The sequence below is a fragment of the Oncorhynchus clarkii genome, chromosome 1 (genome assembly GCF_045791955.1).
Source record: "Oncorhynchus clarkii lewisi isolate Uvic-CL-2024 chromosome 1, UVic_Ocla_1.0, whole genome shotgun sequence".
NCBI classification, from domain to species: domain Eukaryota; kingdom Metazoa; phylum Chordata; class Actinopteri; order Salmoniformes; family Salmonidae; genus Oncorhynchus; species Oncorhynchus clarkii.
This window is the reverse complement of record NC_092147.1, coordinates 43,659,372-43,679,344: the sequence shown is the minus strand read 5'-3', so window position 1 is coordinate 43,679,344 and position 19,973 is coordinate 43,659,372. Positions and strand designations below refer to the sequence as shown.

The 19,973-nt window shown below is 41.5% G+C and overlaps 1 protein-coding gene across 1 annotated transcript in view; it reads right to left on the bottom strand.

The window, feature by feature from the left end:
• LOC139416292 (UDP-N-acetyl-alpha-D-galactosamine:polypeptide N-acetylgalactosaminyltransferase 18a) overlaps positions 1-19,973 on the bottom strand; it is an 89,441-nt gene that overhangs the window by 54,435 nt on the left and 15,033 nt on the right. The window contains exons 2-4 of the mRNA XM_071164782.1: positions 5,880-6,072; positions 5,614-5,780; positions 3,237-3,420 (exon numbers count right to left, since the gene is read on the bottom strand). Of these exons, the coding sequence (XP_071020883.1) occupies positions 3,237-3,420; positions 5,614-5,780; positions 5,880-6,072 (544 nt within the window). The remainder of the gene's footprint in view (positions 1-3,236; positions 3,421-5,613; positions 5,781-5,879; positions 6,073-19,973) is intronic.

Genomic DNA, 19,973 nt, shown 5'->3' with positions numbered 1-19,973 from the left:
GCTGTGAGATACATTTGGTGTCTTTTTCAATGAAAACAATATGAGGGTGAACACAAGCACTTCCTTAACATCACAGGAGATATGGGGAAACAGCGGGAATGAGGGTCTTTCATTCTGGCCACTAATTGTTAAATGGCTCATTACGGAATCTCGGCCTATGGCTATAGCTTCCAGTATCCTGGGCCACACACAGAATATTAAGCTGATTCGGAGTTTGAGACGTGTTGATTTGGTGAGGGAAACAAATGAGGTTGGATAAATATGGCCATGTATTGTATGTCAGATCACAATCCAGACATGAGTAAAAGCTACAGCTAAGGAAATACACTTCTTATCACAACATTGAGTGCCTAGTGAAAGTTTGGGCTGCCTTCAATAAAACATTTTTTTTTTAAATGGATTCAATTCGATTTTTTCCCCTACAGATCTACACAACCTACTCCATATTTTCAAAGTGAAAGAAAATTGTACAACACCCCACCTCCCATGTCCTGATTGCACATGTCTTTTGGCAGCCATTACAGCTGTGAATAATTTATACTGAATAAAAATAAAACGCAAACATGCAACAATTAACATAAAAGGAAATCAGTCAATTGAAATAAATTCACTAGGCCCTAATCTATGGATTTCACATGACTGGGCAGGGCCACAGCTAATCAGAAAGAGTTTTTCTACACAAAAGCCTTTATTAAAGACAGAAATACTCCAGTTTCATCAGCTGTCTGGGTGGCTGGCTTCAGACAATCCCGCCGGTAAAGAAGCCGGAAGTGGAGGACCTGGGCTGGCATGGTTACACATGGTCTGTGTGTGAGGCTGGTTGGACGTACTGCCAAATTCTCTAAAACGACATTGGAGGCGGCTTATGGTATAGAAAGAAACAATCCAGTTCTCTGAAAAACAGCTCTGGTGGATATTCCTGCAGTCAGCATGCCAACTGCATGCTCCCTCAAAACTTGAGACATCTGTGGCATTGTGTTGTCTTTACAAACCTGCATATTTCAGTGGCATTTCATTGTCCCCAGCACAAGGTGCACCTGTGTAGTGATCATGTTGTTTAATCAGCTCCTTGATATTCCACAACCGGAAGGTTGCGAGTTCAAACCCCCGAGCTGACAAGGTACAAATCTGTCGTTCTGCCCCTGAACAGGCAGTTAACCCACTGTTCCCAGGCCGTCATTGAAAATAAGAATTTGTTCTTAACTGACTTGCCTGGCTAAATAAAGGTAAAATAAAATAAAATAAATAAACTGTCAGGTGGATGGATTGTCTTGGCAAAGGAGAAATGCTCACTAACAGGGATGTAAACATATTTGTGAACTAAATTTGAAAGAAATAAGCTTTTGTGCATGAAGAACATTTCTGGGATCTTTTATTTCAGCTCATGAAACCAACACTTTACGTTGAGTTTATATTTTTGTTCAGTATATATTTTTGTTCAGTATATAAGATTCTACCAACTTTGCACAACACTTATGGCAACATACTGTATTATCCATTGTTTTTGGTAAAATTGCTCAAGATCAGTAAATTTGGTTGGGAATCTATTGTGGTGGCAGCATCATGTTACGGGTATGCTTGTCACCGGGAGGGACTGGGGAGTTTGTCAGGATCAAAATAAATATGAAAGGAGCAGAGCCCAGGTAAAAAGTTAGAGCTAAACCCACCATTGTCTTCTGAAAACCTAACACTGGCTTAGTTTTATTTTTTTTAAACGGGACAATTACACACATTTTAACACCAAAGACAAACCAGAATGGTTTCCAAGAGGTGGTGAGTGTTCTTGAATGGTCCAGTCTCAGTCCTGACTTAAACCCGCTTGAAAATCAGAGACAAGGTTTGAATTTTCTTGTCCATACATTTTTACATTTAATCCAGAGTGACAAAGTAGTGAGTGCATACATTTTCATAGTTCTGGTATATATCCCAATCAAATTTACTGAGCTTGAGTAATGTTGAATACAATCTATGGATCCTTATAAGAGTTGTGCAAGGTTGGTAAAATTAGATTCAAAATGATTCACAGTTGTGGTCATGGATGCCAAAGGTGCTTCACCAATTAACTCTGGAGACTCTAGGATGTGAAGACATTCGCAATCAATACATATTTGTTTTTTTTATTCATTTACAAAATTTTCTATAAAATGTTTATTAGTTTGAAAATCTAATTTAATCTGTGAACAACAGATGCATATATCTATTCCCAGTCATGTGAAATCAATAGTGTCAGGCCTAATTTATTTATTTAATTTGACTGATTTCCTTACATGAACTGTAACTCAGTAAAATCTTGGAAATTGTCGCGTTTATATTTTTGTTCAGTGTCGTTCTACTCACTAAAAAGTCATTTGAAGTCTTCTACATGGGTGTTTTGAGTTATCCATTATAGACAAGATAGACAGAAAATCTGTTGCTGACTGGCACTTAACTGGTATTAGACAAAATGTGCGCAGTTTCTGATAATTTAATGTAGAATAGAGTGATGTGATAAATAAATATAGCAGTCAGTCACCCTCTCGTTTAATGACAGACATTTTTCAATCAATCATTCAAAATTAAAAAGTTAGCGCTCCACAAAAACGTATGGAGGTCATCAGCAGACAGCACAAATAGCATCAGACTTGTTCTATATAAAAGGCCTCAGATCAACGTTAAAATGAATAGTCAACATGTTTGTCTGCATAAAAGACCGGCTGAGAGCCTCATGCGCTCTCCTTTTCAAGCACTGCCGTTGCATTGAGCCAAATTATTTCATTAGTCGAAGACACAATATCTGGTAGCTCAGAAGAGTGAGGCCTCTGAAATGTCTGTTCCGAGAGCTGTGCCAAAGCACCTCGAGTTTTTTGGGATTGAGCCCAGGCTCTTCAGAGATATATGTGTCGGTCGGTCGACCTGTCAAGCTGTGAAGAGAATGATTAACAGGCACATAAACTGTCAGACGACAGAAAGCCCTGTTTCACTACATTGCCATGAACAACACCTTGATGAAAAACACATCTCAACTCCAGTCAGCAGTACGTCAACCCTTTGAGCACTCCAGCGCTGAGGGCAGTCACATATATTATTCTGACAACCCTCTCATCTAATCAGTTATGTAATAGCTCTATTAAGTAATTACTGAGAAAATGCAGCACATATCAATTATACCGCACATACAGCAAAGATCATAACTAGACATGAAATGTTTTAAGCTGTTGGATAGACTGGAACATTCACGCGGCATTCCAGTCCCTTACCATCCAATGTTGAACTCCACGTGGGCATCGAACAGGGCCACGACGGGGGCGCTGGCGGCCCTCCACCCACTGACCCGGGAGCGGATCAGCCCCTCCTGCTTGTCGTGGCGGACCACCTTGATGAAGTCTGGCCGCTGGGAGTTGGTTTCCTTCACAAAGTTCTGCAGGTTCTCCTTCAGCTCAGCTACAGAAAACATTCATAGACAGTACAGAAAGAGAAAAATGGAGAGACATTTTACAGAGTCTGTCTGACCTTAACAAGAACCACAGTGGCTGAAACATTGTTGACTGCAACAATGGGAAGCCTTGAAACCGCGTGCAGGTATTTCTCATTATGTCAAATCAAATGTTATTGGTCACATGCACGTGTTTAGCAGATGTTATAGCAAGTGTAGCGAAATGCTTGTGTTAATACACACACATCTAAGTAAAGGAATGGAATTAAGAACTATTTGGACGAGCAATGTCAGAGACTCAGACTAAGATATAGTAGAATATAATATCCTGCACCTGTGAAATCTGCTGAAGGCATGTACCTTGGACTATTGACTAACCACACAATTGAAAAGTGCTTTACAGTCCCAAATTCTATTTATTCCACGGTGTAAAGGGGATTTCAAATAATATTGCGGTTGTGATTATTGATGTCTATCAGCATCGTCTGGTTGAAGGAAGTCAATTCTGCCTTCCCACAAGCTCCATCTGCCACCTGTTTGTTTTAATTTGCTAGGTGGACGTGTCGGCAGTGTCTCACCATGGCAACCAGATGGAGTGATTGGGACATGAAGGGCGAGGACCGGACATCAATGTCTGTTTTCATTACAGTGGTGTTGGAGTTCATGGGAAAATGGCTTTCAGACATGTTTTGGATGGCAATATTGATCATACAACCATGGCTATTAAGTTATATCCAGTGATAGTTAGCGGTAAAAATACAGTAATTAAACTTTTTTATGCCTTTTTCTCCCCAATTTCGTGGTATCCAATTGGTAGTTACAGTCTTGTCTGTATGGGAGAAGCAGCGATGAGACTTGGGAGAGGCGAAGGTTGAGAGCCGTGCATCCTCCGAAACACAACCAAGCCGCACTGCTTCTTGACACAATGACCACTTAAACCAGGAGCCAGCCGCAACCGTGTCAGCGTGCACTGCGCCCAGCCCGCCACAGGAGTCGCTAGTGCGCGATGGGACAAGGACATCCCTGCCAGCCGAACCCTCCCCTAACCCGGGCGACGCTGGGCCAAATTGTACGCCGCCCGATGGGTCTCCAGGTCTCGACCGGCTGCAACAGAGCCTGGACTCGAACCCAGAATGTCTAGTGGCACAGCTAGCACTGCGATGCACTACCTTAGACCACTGCGCCACTCGGGAGGCCCACAGTCATTTAACTTGTTAAGAAATGAAAAGGACAAATAAAAGGACTAAGGTCGATTTGGTTACTGGGATTGTCATGGGAAGTAATCCCAGCTGACCCTATGAGACACCCCACTCAGGATGGAGAGCCGTTAGCCAGACTCCTGAAACTGTACAGAACGGGAAGAGTCACATTGTTCAAAGTGAGCCAACTGCCAAGGAATTAATTAGAATACCAATGGCCACAAAGGAAACTTTTACAGATTAATTTCCTGCATCTCAGCTATTCAGCTCCGTTTTCAGACAATTTACATTACAGAAGCGCCTCTCTTTTTAATGTAATGATTCAACATTTACATCCTGAAATAGGAGTCCTCAATAAAAATATACATTCAAAAGAAAGTTGTTGTTTTTTTATCCCTCTGCCGGACTCTTTTGACCCTCATCTGTCATCTCAACAGATATGTTCAGTAAAGTACGCAGCTAAAAACACCTTCATATGAAATGATCAGTCTAGGTCAAATGGAGCCTTTAAAATCTTCTCACTTCCCTCTGGCTCTATAGCTGATCAACATGCAGGTCTGTCCTGCTGAAATAACTAGGCTAACAAATAACTTAATTCGGAGCCGTGTGAAAGTAATCCATTAAATTGGCAGGCAACACCAGCGCATTTTTTAAAAGATATTGTAAATGTGTATGGAGTAAGATACGTTTCATGAGTTTATTACCAGTAATAAGATTATAGAGAAACTCCTGATGCACTGTCGGTCCTCAAGAATGTCAAGTGTGAATTGATATACAGTGCTTTCAGAAAGTATTCACACCCCTTGACTTTTTCCACATTTTGTGTTACTTCCTGGATTTAGAAGTGGTTTAATTTAAGATAGTAAGCAGTCTGAATGGATTCCTGTATACAATGCAGTGTGTATACTTTGTAAGCTACATTTAGTAGGAATATAGGAGTTACCAGTTACCCGACTTGCCTAGTTAAATAAAGGTTAAATAAAACAAATATATAGGAGTTACCATTGTTGCTGTTGTCGTCGACCAGGATGATCTCCTTGAGGAGGTGGGAGGGAGTCCTGTTCATGGCTGTGTGGATGGAGCGCAGGATGACCGACAGGGCCTCATTCACAAAGATAAATATGATACTTACTTGTGGGAGATTGGTGGGGTACGACATGTTTCTGCACCTGAGGAGAAACAGCAAACAGACAAGATATGAACAAGAAAACGTGTTTTTTAATGGACAATAAAAAAGGAACCAACAAAAGAGTCAAAAGGTCATGTACCCATCGGGTCTGAGGTCGGGGATGGGTCTGGCCAGAGAGAGGCGGTCACTGAGGTAACCGTTGTAGCCGTAGTACTGGAACTTCTTCAGCGCCACACGGCGACTCTCAGGACCAAGGTCATGACCCCAGCGGACAAACAGGGAGGATTCGGAGAGGGACTCCACTTTTTCATCACTACCCTTCTGGGGCACCTCTGTAGGCGAGAGTGAGAGAAAGGAGAGTGGTGAAATGGTGTGTGCCTGGGATATAGAAATAATAATGTTTACATTCATGCCGCATACTGCAGCTTACATGAAAAAGATTTATACCAGTGGGGAAAAAGTCACTGTATTCAGCACGATCACATACTGTAGCAGGCACACTTCCTGGAATGCATTAGCATTTGAATTGATCCATCTAAAACGCTGCAATGTGTTACTGCAGCCTTGGACTACTGATACCAGTCTTGGACTACTGATACCAGTCTTGGACTACTGATACCAGTCTTGGACTACTGCTACCAGTCTTGCATATTCCTACTTTTCCTGTGGTCTACTGAAAGCAGCAAAACAAAAACCGGTTAGTCCTACTAGATCACATTGTCTGGACAAGACAACTGTTTCTTCTTCACTCAATACCAGTATTGCGAGCTGAAAGAACGTAACGCAATGGAATTTATGATGCCGGGAAACGTCCTCACAAACCACAGCGAGTGATGAAGGACTCGGTGCAGGTAAATACTGAATGCTAATTGTCGGCGGAGTTATTTAATTATAACCACTGCATTGCATTCTCTCTCAGCACCAACTCGATCTCTGCCACCACTGGGATCCCAGAATTTGCTACTCTGAGGGTACAACTTCATCCGAGGGGGAGGATGTTGACATGAAGGGGTCCTCACAGCACCACAACACTCAGATTCTGATCAAATGTATATTTCTATGGATAGGTGTGGTTTCTGAGTTAATATTCAATGACAATGTCTCTGACAGAATTGGAGCCTGAATCAACAATCTTTCGCACACAGTGTTAAATTAATTTAAATGGAGTCAGATCATCAGTATTTACAGGCTTTATGGATAACATAAAATCAAGAGTTGCAAAGAAAGAGCCATATCTCATACTGGCCAATAAAAAGAAAACATTAAGATGGGCAAAAGAACACAGACACTTGACAGAGGAACTCTGCCCAGAAGGCCAGCATCCCGAAGTCGCCTCTTCACTGTTGATGTTGAGACTGTTTTTTTGCAAGTACTATTTAATGAAGCTGCCAGTTGAGGACTTGTCTGTTTCTCAAACTAGACACTAATGTAATGTCCTTTTTCTCAGTTGTGCACCAGGGCCTCCCACTCTTTCTATTCTGGTTAGAGCCAGTTTGCTCCGTTCTGTGAAGGGAGTAGTACACAGCGTTGTACGAGAACTTCAATTTCTTGCATGGAATAGCCTTAATTTCTCACAACAAGAATAGACTGACGAGTTTCAGAAGAAAGTTCTTCGTTTGTGGCCATTTTGATCCTGTAATCGAACCCACAAATTCTGATGGTCCAGATACTCAAGTAGTCTAAAGAAGTTGTATTGCCTCTAATCATCACAACAGTTTTCAGCTGTGCTAACATAATTGTAAAAGGGTTTTCTAATGATCAATTAGCTAATACAAGCTAATCATTTTAAAAAGGCTAACAACATGCAATTGGAACACAGGAGTGATGGTTGCTGATAAATGGGACTCTGTAGCCTATGTACAGTTGAAGTCGGAAGTTTACATACACCTTAGCCAAATACATTTAAACTCAGTTTTTCACAATTCCTGACATTTAATCCTGGTAAAAATTCCCTGTCTTAAGTGAGTTAGGATCACCACTTTACTTTAAGAATGTGAAAAGGAGAAAGAATGATTCATTTCAGCTTTTATTTCTTTCATCATATTTCCAGTGGGTCAGAAGTTTACATAGGTCAAATGTTTTGGGTAGCCTTCCACAAGCTTCCAAAAATAAGTTGGGTAAATTTGGCCCATTCCTCCTGACAGAGCTGGTGTAACTGAGTCAGGTTTGTAGGGCTCCTTGCTCACACACGCCTTTTCAGTTCTCAATCACAGAAAATTTGTGGGCAGGTCAGGGCTTTGTGATGGCCACTCCAATACCTTGACTTTGTTGTCCTTAAGCCATTTTGCACAACATCGTAAGTTGACTGATGTCTTGAGATGTTGCTTCAATATATCCACCTAATTTTCCATGCTCATGATGCCATCTATTTTGTGAAGTGCACCAGTCCCTCCTGCAGCAAAGCACCCCCACAACATGATGCTGCCACCCCCGTGCTTCACAGTTGGGATGGTGTTCTTCGGCTTGCAAGCCTCCCCCTTTTTCCTCCAAATATATCGATGTTCATTACAGCCAAACAGTTCTATTTTTGTTTCATCAGACCAGAGGACATTTCTCCAAAAAGTATGATTTTTGTCCCCATGTGCAGTTGCAAACCGTAGTCTGGCTTTTATATGGCAGTTTTGGAGCAGTGGCTTCTTCCTTGCTGAGCGGCCTCTCAGGTTGTGTCGATATAGGACTCGTTTTGCTGTGGATATAAATAATTGTGTACCCGTTTCCTCCAGCATCTTCACAAGGTCCTTTGCTGTTGTTCTGGGATTGATTTGCACTTTTCGCACCAAAGTACGTTCATCTCCACGCGGCAGAACGCGCCTCCTTCGTGAGCGGTATGACGGCTGCATGGTCCCATGGTGTTCACACTTGCGTACTATTGTTTGTACAGATGAACGTGATACCTTCAGGTGTTTGGAAATTGCTCCCAAGGATGAACCAGACTTGTGGTCAACAGTTTTTTTTTCTGAGGTCTTGGCTGGTTTCTTTGGATTTTCTCATGGAGGTCAAGCAAAGAGGCAATGAGTTTGAAGGTAGGCCTTGAAATACATCCACAGGTATACCTCCAATTGATGCAAATTATGTCAATTAGCCTATCAGAAGCTTCTAAAGCCATGACATAATTTCTGGAATTTTCCAAGCTGTTTAAAGGCACAGTCAACTTAGTGTATGTAAACTTCTGACCCACAGTAATTGTGATAGTGAATTATAACTGAAATAATCTGTCTGTAAACAATTGTTGGAAAAATTGTGTCATGCACAAAGTAGCTGTCCTAACCGACTTGCCAAAACTATAGTTTGTTAACAAGAAATTTGTGGAGTGGTTGAAAAACGAGTTAATGACTCCAACCTAAGTGTATGTAAACTTCTACTGTACTGTAGATATACCATAAAATAAGAAAATCTGCCGTTTCCAGCTACAATAGTCATTTACAACATTAACAATGTCTACACTGTATTTCTGATCAATTTGATGTTATTTTTAAACAAAAAAAATCAAAAGCAAGGACATTTCTAAGTGACCCCAAACTTTTGCACAGTAGTGTACTAATATATATATTTTAGGGGGTAGATCAGCTTTAATACCGCAGATGGATTGTAGCTTCCATCAATATAATTGTCTGCATTTCCAATCCCCCATATTTTTTATTGAATATTGTTAGTAAAAGCCTATTTCTCAACTTGAGACCATTATTACCGATAGCATGCTGTGGAAATTACACCATGACATTTAAACTGAGGCAAAATAAAATATGCAGGCACCTATAGTAATTATTTCCTATTATCCATTTGTGCAATAAGCAGTTTCTCCCGGAGTCTTGAAAACAGAAAAATTATCAGTGTCGTAAAGTCCTTGCGGCACAGAGAACAATATTTGCCCACAACAGAAAACATGATTGTAGCTTTGTGAAATAGTGAGTGCAATATGTGCATCTAGTCTTGTGTAGAACACAAATACCACAAGAAATCAAAAACAGAATGTTTCTACGGCATGCATTCAAGTCTTTTTCTCCATACTGTCAACAACAGTACGTCTATGGGAAATGGACTAGATTCCGTAGCTTTTCAATGCTCAAATGAAGGTAAAGGAGATGTGTGCATTCCACATGATGAGTTTCAGTATTCAATTATACAATCTGCTCAATGTACGAGATGAAATCATTTGACACAATCCTATTTCCAGTAAATTTGTGTAATAATGTAAAGCTCAGAAAAAGTAATTGCCTCTCCACTTTGGTAATGGCATTCACTGTGTACTTGGGGGGGGGAACACAGTTCAGTGTCTTTTTTCACCTCAAATTTATTAGCAGCCGTAATAACAGGGTAAATGTTTACCCTGCGTTCTGGCCTGGCCTAGGCCCCCCCAACACAACACACCTCTGGGCCATAGTGGACCTCTGGTTAATCATGTGGAAAAAGAGGAGCCGTCTAGGCACGTGTGAAGGTTTCAATAGACAGGAGTGTTTTGGACTGGGAAAAGTAGCCACTTCGCGTGAGTCTTAAGTAATTTAGTAATGAAGTACAAATACAGTAATGGGATTATAGCTTGTCTCGGAGGCCTACTACGTAGGAGTCGGATTATCGTACTGCCTTAAAGTTGTGGGGGTAGATATCCTCCCTCTGAACCTTGTACAGTACCCCTAACCCCTTAGATCACTGAGAGGCTAGAGTCTTTCATATACAGTGCCTTGCGAAAGTATTCGGCCCCCTTGAACTTTGCGACCTTTTGCCACATTTCAGGCTTCAAACATAAAGATATAAAACTGTATTTTTTTGTGAGGAATCAACAACAAGTGGGACACAATCATGAAGTGGAATGACATTTATTGGATATTTCTAACTTTTTTAACAAATCAAAAACTGAAAAATTGGGCGTGCAAAATTATTCAGCCCCTTTACTTTCAGTGCAGCAAACTCTCTCCAGAAGTTCAGCGAGGATCTCTGAATGATCCAATGTTGACCTAAATGACTAATGATGATAAATACAATCCACCTGTGTGTAATCAAGTCTCCGTATAAATGCACCTGTACTGTGATAGTCTCAGAGGTCCGTTAAAAGCGCAGAGAGCATCATGAAGAACAAGGAACACACCAGGCAGGTCCGAGATACTGTTGTGAAGACGTTTAAGGCCGGATTTGGATACAAAAATATTTCCCAAGCTTTAAACATCCCAAGGAGCACTGTGCAAGCGATAATATTGAAATGGAAGGAGTATCAGACCACTGCAAATCTACCAAGACCTGGCCGTCCCTCTAAACTTTCAGCTCCTACAAGGAGAAGACTGATCAGAGATGCAGCCAAGAGGCCCATGATCACTCTGGATGAACTGCAGAGATCTACAGCTGAGGTGGGAGACTCTGTCCATAGGACAACAATCAGTCGTATATTGCACAAATCTGGCCTTTTATGGAAGAGTGGCAAGAAGAAAGCCATTTCTTAAAGATATCCATAAAAAGTGTTGTTTAAAGTTTGCCACAAGCCACCTGGGAGACACACCAAACATGTGGAAGAAGGTGCTCTGGTCAGATGAAACCAAAATTGAACTTTTTGGCAACAATGCAAAACGTTATGTTTGGCGTAAAAGCAACACAGCTCATCACCCTGAGCTCATCACCCTGAACACATCATCCCCACTGTCAAACATGGTGGTGGCAGCATCATGGTTTGGGCCTGCTTTTCTTCAGCAGGGACAGGGAAGATGGTTAAAATTGATGGGAAGATGGATGGAGCCAAATACAGGACCATTCTGGAAGAAAACCTGATGGAGTCTGTAAAAGACCTTAGACTGGGATGGAGATTTGTCTTCCAACAAGACAATGATCCAAAACATAAAGCAAAATCTACAATGGAATGGTTCAAAAATAAACATATCCAGGTGTAAGAATGGCCAAGTCAAAGTCCAGACCTGAATCCAATCGAGAATCTGTGGAAAGAACTGAGAACTGCTGTTCACAAATGCTCTCCATCCAACCTCACTGAGCTCGAGCTGTTTTGCAAGGAGGAATGGGAAAAAAAATCAGTCTCTTGATGTGCAAAACTAATAGACATACCCCAAGCGACTTACAGCTGTAATCGCAGCAAAAGGTGGCGCTACAAAGTATTAACTTAAGGGGGCTGAATAATTTTGCACGCCCAATTTTTCAGTTTTTGATTTGTTAAAAAAGTTTGAAATATCCAATAAATGTCGTTCCACTTCATGATTGTGTCGCACTTGTTGTTGATTCTTCACAAAAAAATACAGTTTTATATCTTTATGTTTGAAGCCTGAAATGTGGCAAAAGGTCGCAAAGTTCAAGGGGGCCGAATACTTTCGCAAGGCACTGTATAGTGTCATTTGTTTAGGGTTGGGAGGTGGTGGGGGTTTGTGAGCTCCGGGGTACAGCCCAACGAGCTACTGCCACACTGATGTCATCATGGCAAACAGCAGGCTGAAGTGACCTTGCTGAGAAAACACTGGCTTGTTTTCAATGGTTTGCTCAGCTGGAGTAACACAATATAGACACACTCACAGTCTGTAGAGCTTCCTCCCACAGAGAGCAGCGAGGATGAACATGAATATTATTAGTGTAGGTAGAATTTATAGCTACAGCATCATGAAACTCAGACAAATGTAAAAACATTTGTTTTTATCTATTCATGGGAACACAGCACGTCACAAGGACTTAGATTATCATCAGATCAAATTTTGTGCCGCTTGTAATGGCAAGCGGGGAGTATTTTTACCATCATTTTGTTACCATAACCAATGGCAATATCTTGATCCACCACAAGAAAACTACATTATGCAGATGGTCTTGGACAACTGAGTTGCCAGAGAAATGTAGGAGGTGAGTTCCAGGTTGGTCATTTTACGAGGTCACTCTCTCATTAGAACACAACACTGGCTGACAGACCGACAGAGCAGTCTGGAGGGCATGTCTGTCTGTCTTTGTGTGTATGTGTGTGTGTATGAATCTACATTACCCCGATGAATTAAACAGTTGAATTCATGCTGCATTACATCAGAGCAAATACATCACTTCTGGGTTTGATGAGAGTCACAGATTGTAGTACAACTTTTATGTTAACATTTATTGGAGGCTTACATTGTCAGCCCTGAGTATAAAGGTTTAAAAAAAGGTCACATTTTGGGGGGGATAACTATACGTTTCCAAGTCAATGGGCCTAGGGCAATTCCACAGGTGCTCAGTGGGTGAGGATGCTGGTTACAGTAAATGGAAAGAACGGGGACTTATGGGTTGTCCAGAACTCAAAAAGAGAAAGAAATCAGTCATGAGCTGAACAGCAGGTGACCCAACTGGGGTTGGTGACTATTAGGATTTCCTATTGTAGCCAATTCAGTTGCAGTAATAAGTGTACTGTATAGAAATACACTGTGTACAAAACATTAAAAACACCTTCCTAATATTGAGTTGCATTCCCCTCCCCCTTCTCTTTGCCTTAATGTCCTTTGGGCGGTGGATCATTCTTGATACACAAGGGAAACTGTTGAGCGTGCAAAACCCAGTAGGGTTGCAGTTCGAGGCACACTGAAATCAGTGCGCCTGACACCTACTACCATACGCGGTTCAAAGGCAAATCTTTTGTCTTGCCCATTCACCCTCTGAATGGCACGCATACACAATCCATATCTCAATTGTATCAAGGCTTAACAATCCTTCTTTAACCTGTCTCCTCCCCTTCATCTACACTGATTGAAGTGGATTTAACAAGTCACATCAATAAGGGATCATGGCGTTCACCTGGTCAGTCTGTCATGGAAAGAGCTGGTGTTCCTAATGTTTTGTACACTCAGTGTGTACTGTAAGTGTTGATTATTAGGTGGCAGGGGTCTTTATGTCGACACTGTGTTTTGATGCATTTCTGATACCTTTCAAGACTTTTTCTGGTAGATGTTTTCTAAGACTAATTTTCCATCTGTTTATCTAGAAATCAAAGCCTTTACTTATGCCTCATTTTTAAGATGAAAATGGTAAACAAATGTTTACCTATGCCTTCATTTCCCAAAAATATAGAATTGTATCTTTAATTTGATAAGCGGCTATGAACTTCACACGTTGGTGCTCATGGGACTTTTTCTATGGAAATGCACCCTACAATTATCTACAATGCATTCGGAAAGTATTCAAACCCCTGGACTTTTTCCACATTTTGTAACAGCCTTACTCTAAAATGAATCAATCTACACACCCCATAATGACAAAGTGAAAACAGATTTTTAGAATTGTTTGCAAATTTATAAAACAAAATACTTATTTACATAACTATTCAGACCCTTTCTGCTGAGACTCGAAATTGAGATCAGGTGCATCTCGTTTCCATTGATCATCCTTGGAAATGTTTCTAAACTTCATTGGAGACCACCTGTGGTAAATTCAATTGACTGCACATGATTTGGAAAGGCACACACCTGTTTATATAAAAAGGTCCCACAGTTGACCGTGCATGTCAGAGCAAAAACCAAGCCATGAGGTTGAAGGAATTGTCCATAGAGCGCCGAGACAGGATTGCGTCGAGAGACAAAATCTTGGGAAAGAGTACAAAAACCATTTCTGCAGCATTGAAGGTCCCAAAGAACACAGTGGCCTCCATCATTCTTAAATGGAAGAAGTTTGGAACCACCAAGACTTCCTAGAACTGTCCGCCTGGCCAAACTGAGCAATCGGGGGAGAAGTGCTTTGGGAGGTGACCAAGAACCCTGACAGAGCTCCTCTGTGGAGATGGGAGAACCTTCCAGAAGGACAACCATCTCTGCAGCACTACACCAATCAGGCCTTCCTAGTAGAGTGGGCAGATGGAAGCCACTCCTCAGTAAAATGCACATGACCGCCCGCTCGGAGTTTGCCAAAAGGCACCTAAGAATCTCAGACCATGAAAAACAAGATTATCTTGAATGATGAAACCAAGGTTGAACTCTTTGGCCTGCATGCCAAGTGTCACATCTGGAGGAAACCTGGCACCATCCCTACGGTGAAGTATCATGTTGTGGGGATGTTTTTCAGCGGCAGGGACTGGAAGACTAGCCAGGATTGAGGAAAAGATGAACGGAGCAAAGTACAGAGAGATACTTGTAACCTGCTCTGGACCTCAGACTGGGGTGAAGGTTCACCTTCCAACAGGACAACGACCCTAAGCACACAGACAAGACAACGCAGGAGTGGCTTCGGGACAAGTCTCTGAATGTCCTTGAGTGGCCCAGCCAGAGCCCAGACTTGAACATCCCTGGAGAGACCTAAAAATAGCTGTGCAGTGACACTCTCCATCCAACCTGACAGAGCTTGAGAGGATCTGCAGAGACGAATGGGATAAACTCCCCAAATACAGGTGTGCCAAGTTTGAAGTGTCACCCCCAAGAAGACTCGAGGCTGTAATCACTGCCAAAGGTGCTTCAACAAATTACTGAGTAAAGGGTCTGAATACTTATGTAAATGTGTAACTTCCTGGTTTTATATTGTTATAAATTTGCACAAAAAAAATCATGTTTCTTTGTCATTATGGGGTATTGTGTGTAGATTGATGAGGGGAAAAAACATTTTACAATATATTAAGGCTGTAACGTAACAAAATGTGGAAAAAGTCAAGGGGTCTAAATACTTTCCGAATGCACTGTACATTTCCTGTTGAAGTTATTTTCCTGATTTGTACTTCTCTCCAACATTGTAACGGGGGATCCTACTGGCTAAGAGGTAAAGTTACATTCCCCTTGACAACATCAGTTCAACAAGCCTCCTGCTGTTAAAGGGACCATCTGCAGTTGCTACATCCATCTTTGGTACCCATTGATCCTTGAAAAATATAACTTACAAATGCCTCATGGCCTTAATTCAACTGTCGTATAGCATCAGAACCCAAAATATAAGCTTATTTTACTCTAATGTTTCTAAAAGTAAACACTACAGCATTCAAAAACTGTAAAAACTATAATTTTGATATCATGGATGGTCAGTCCTTGGACCCATAGCTCCAACTATGAATTTGAAAGTGGTAAAAAAATAAGAAATGTACAAAGCCATCCCTCAGCTTTTTAGCGAAAGTGGCGGGGAAAACACTTTGTTATTGTTTTAACTGCTGATTGTCGCTTTAAGGCTTCGGAGACTCCCCCAATAGCTGTGAGACTCCCCCTAAAATAATGTCATTTGGTTTTTAAAAAGAGAATCTCATTTGCTCTCAAAGCTATTGAAATTCTCTCTTGCCAAAGCCTTTGTTTTATCTGTTTGTTTACAGAACTTGAATAAATCACACAGAGAAAGTTCCCTCTTTTACACTAAGGCTTGTGGAACAGTGGTGCTGAAGTGCTGCCGTGCCTGCAGCGCTGTGCCTCGGCTCTGAAATGATTAATTTCATCATCATTTAAACAGATGGTCTTCCCACCTATTTCCTCAACCGTGAATAATGATCAGCCATTTGCAATGCATCGCTTTCAAGAGCTTTAGTTTTGTTTGCCAAACTGTTCTTTTCAACTATCAGTCACCATTTGTAGCACATCCTGATGTGCTTACATAGTGTGACGGCCTACTGAATCTGTCCAAATGGGCATCGTTTTTCACTCTGTTCATCTGTCCTAAATCCCTCTCTGTGGGATTTGGATCACCTCCCTCTGCAGTCAAGGCACTATCAGTATCCATCATGTCTGCGGATTACCCACAAGGCCTGTCGGGAGACTCTTACATGCACACACACTTCGCTTGCACGTGCGCACACTAGGCTTGGGCGGTATCCAGATGGTCGAGACGAAGGTATGACATTGTGCCATACTGGAATATTCGGTAATACCGGAACAGAACACAAGGGGCGGCATTTTTAAACTCCACTGAGCCTTTGTAAATCCAAGATTAGCAATGCTAACAAGTACATGTAAAATCCCATAGAGAATGTAACTAAAATGCCAACAAGCTAATTGAACATTTTATACAGTCTGACCTAAAGCATTTGCAGGACAGACATCCCAACCCAAAAGTTATTGTAGTAACTAAAAATAATAATAATTCTAATCACAGTTTGCTGCACACACAAAACATTAAACAGCAACGCTCTTGATCCAGGAGGGGATTCTCTTCTGTTACCAAGCGAAGCTTGATTTTGCAAGAAGCTAACCACTTAGCTAAATAGTTAGTAAATGCACAACCGCAGAGCATTTAGCACATCTTAGACAGTTGACTTAATAGGTTATAAGATGTTATAAGCTGGCAAACATGAAGTTGTGAATTCCATACTGTAACTAGATCACCTGGCGTGTGCTGCACAACAGTGAGTGACTCACAAGCAATTTTCCCTCTAAACGTCACGCAGCTACCCCTGGACTCCGGGCACAGAATAAATACAGTATCAGCCCACTGCGAGAAGCATGAGATTGAACTTCACCTAACATTCTAGAGTTTTCCCTGTTTTCCCCTGATCGAATCAATGCAATATTAACCACTTTCAATGCAACATACCGAAACAAAACAAACTATGCATAATTTAGTATGCAAAACTAACTAAGCAAGAAATTGTTGTAGGTAGAACACATCGGTGTAGGAATAGCACTACTCAGCCAGTACTCTACACAGGCCGGTGCGGCATAACCAATCAGAGCTGCAGTAGGCCTATATGCAAATATCCATATATGGCAATGGTCTCTCTGTCATTTACTTTGAACTGGACTGTGTTAACAGCACGAGTGGCCATGAGTAGATGCACTTGGTTTGAGATCAAAGCAAGAGCTGCATGTAGCCACAGGTGCACATTTTGTTAATATCCTTTGCTAGTTAGTGAGTTATTAGCCCAGTTATAGATAATTTGCACTTAATAGGGGAGTGATTACTTCTTACAAGACATGTACATTTCTAGACATCTTTGAAAAGCAGTGGTCTAGGGCACTGCACCGCAGTGCTAGCTGTGCCACCAGAGACTCTGGGTTCGCGCCCAGATTCTGTCGCAGCTGGCCGTGACCGGGGGGTCTGAGGGGAAACGCACAATTGGCCTAGCGTTGTCTGGGTTAGGGAGGGTTTGGCCGGTAGGGATATCCTTGTCTCATTGCGCACTAACGACTCCTGTGGCAGGCCGGGAGCAGTGCACGCTAACCAGGTCGCCAGGTGCACGGTGTTTCCTCCGACACATTGGTGCGGCTGGCTTCCGGGTTGGATGCACGCTGTGTTAAGAAGCAGTGCGACTTGGCTTGGTTGGGTTGTGTTTCGGAGGATGCATGGCTTTCGACCTTCGTCTCTTTCGGACCCGGTAGTAACTACTAATAATTGGATACCACGAAATTGGGGGTAAAAAAGAAAGAAAAAAGAAAAGCAAGTCAGGTAAAGAGGCATTTTTTGTCAGTGTTGTATTTTGAGACCGGCTTGAATAAGCCAATATGTAGAGGGTACCATCATTTTGTTTGATACTCTGTAATAATGGTATGGGAATAATAATGCATTTTTAAAAAAATGTGTAAAGTGGTTTCTTGCATCAAACACCACAACATTTCCAGTCACCGTCTTGTCTGAAGGACAAGTGGATAAACAGGTTAATGTCAAGCCCTGCATGTTTTTTTTTTTAAACATCTCATGGAATGTAGGCCTACATTGATCATCACACACGGGCTGCTACCACACACAGGCTGAATGGCAGAACAGCTATTCCCATGTTAAAATGTTATGGGACACATTTTCTCCATTGTTTTTGATATAGACCACACTGGTAGGCCTACATTATGATCAAATAGCCACAGTAGCCTACTTGGCCATTGTTAAAACGGTAACTTAAAGTGGGTATAGCCTAAGTGTTCACAGTAAACGCATGTGGGAAGTTGCACAGAATGTTCACAACATTCAAGTTTGAGCTCAGCAGTCCTGAAATTTGCTCAGTGCCAGAATTTTTTTTGAGGGAACATTGCTCACAAAGCTCCATCCACTCGGTCTTCATTTATGTGACAGGTGAAATGAAGAACGAGCTCTTCTTTATCTCCTAACATATTGTACAAGTTGACTGCAGGCGTTACCTTAAAAAGTAGCTACAAATATTCAAATGTATAACAAAAACTTCAAAATAAATAAAGTTTCAAGTTACAGCATTGTAACTTAGCATTTACTTTCTCCTACACAATATATCAGGAGAATGTAATTGCTCAGAGAGTAACATTATATAGCTACATTTTTAGGTATTACATGTTTCTAATTTTGACAGAAAGTGGTTTCATTTCAAGCTCAATTGTACTGTTAGCTAAATGGCTAACGTTACTGTTTCCCAACGCCATTTTCTTTTCTAAATAGAGCCTGGTGGCATTGTTGACACTTTGTTCATTGTTGTTTAGCTAGCTAACGATAGCTGGCTGGCTCGTTAGCTAACATTACGTGGCGTGTGTACAACACCCGTTGAATATGGTTGGTGTCTGCAAAAAAAGCATAATGAAATGGTTGCCAGCAGAGCTGGTTAAGCTGTTTTCATGTTATCACGAGGTAAACAAATCATCGACCAGAGCGTCAAGTGTGCGCTATGAACGCTCCGAGAGCGAAACGAGATGGGTGGGGCTAAAGCTTAAGAGGGTGTGAACGATGCTGAATGGGTGTAGACAAAGAAGAGCTCTCTCATAATATACCAAAACATTCAAAAGGCCATTTTCTCAACTGTCAAAGCAGAATTACTTTTCCATTGTTCCTCAAATACAGTTGTATGATAGACCATTTGGTAGATCTCCACTTTTATCCAATGTAAAAAAAACACAATTTCACATTTTGCTACACAAGACCGAATCCAGATGGTGAGTCACAAATTTATGAAAATAAAAACAAGTATTACATTTAAAAATTCATATATCAGACCCATTACTCAGTCATTTGTTGAAGCATCTTTGGCAGCGATTACAGCCTCGAGTCTTCTTGGGTACAAGCTTGGCACACCTGTGTAATATTTGTGTTGTGGAGAAATGACCAGGCAGGAGACGGGAGTACAGTTAGTTTTCGTTTAGTCAAAACTACTCGTGCTCTACAGTTCCCGGCACCCCAGTACGCATGTGCATTTCCTATTAGGTGTAGTAACGTAACACTGCCGTAATGCATTACTGCTTAGTAAGAGCACAGTAACTAATATAAACAGATGTAGATCCCAGATACTACAACCTGTATTTGGAGAGTTTCTCCCATTCTTCTTTGCAGCAACTCTCAAGCTCTGTCAGGTTGGATAGGGAGCGTTGCTGCACAGCTATTTTCAGTCCTCTCCAGAGATGTTCGGGTTCAAGTCTGGGCTCTTGCTGGGCCACTCAAGGACAAGTCT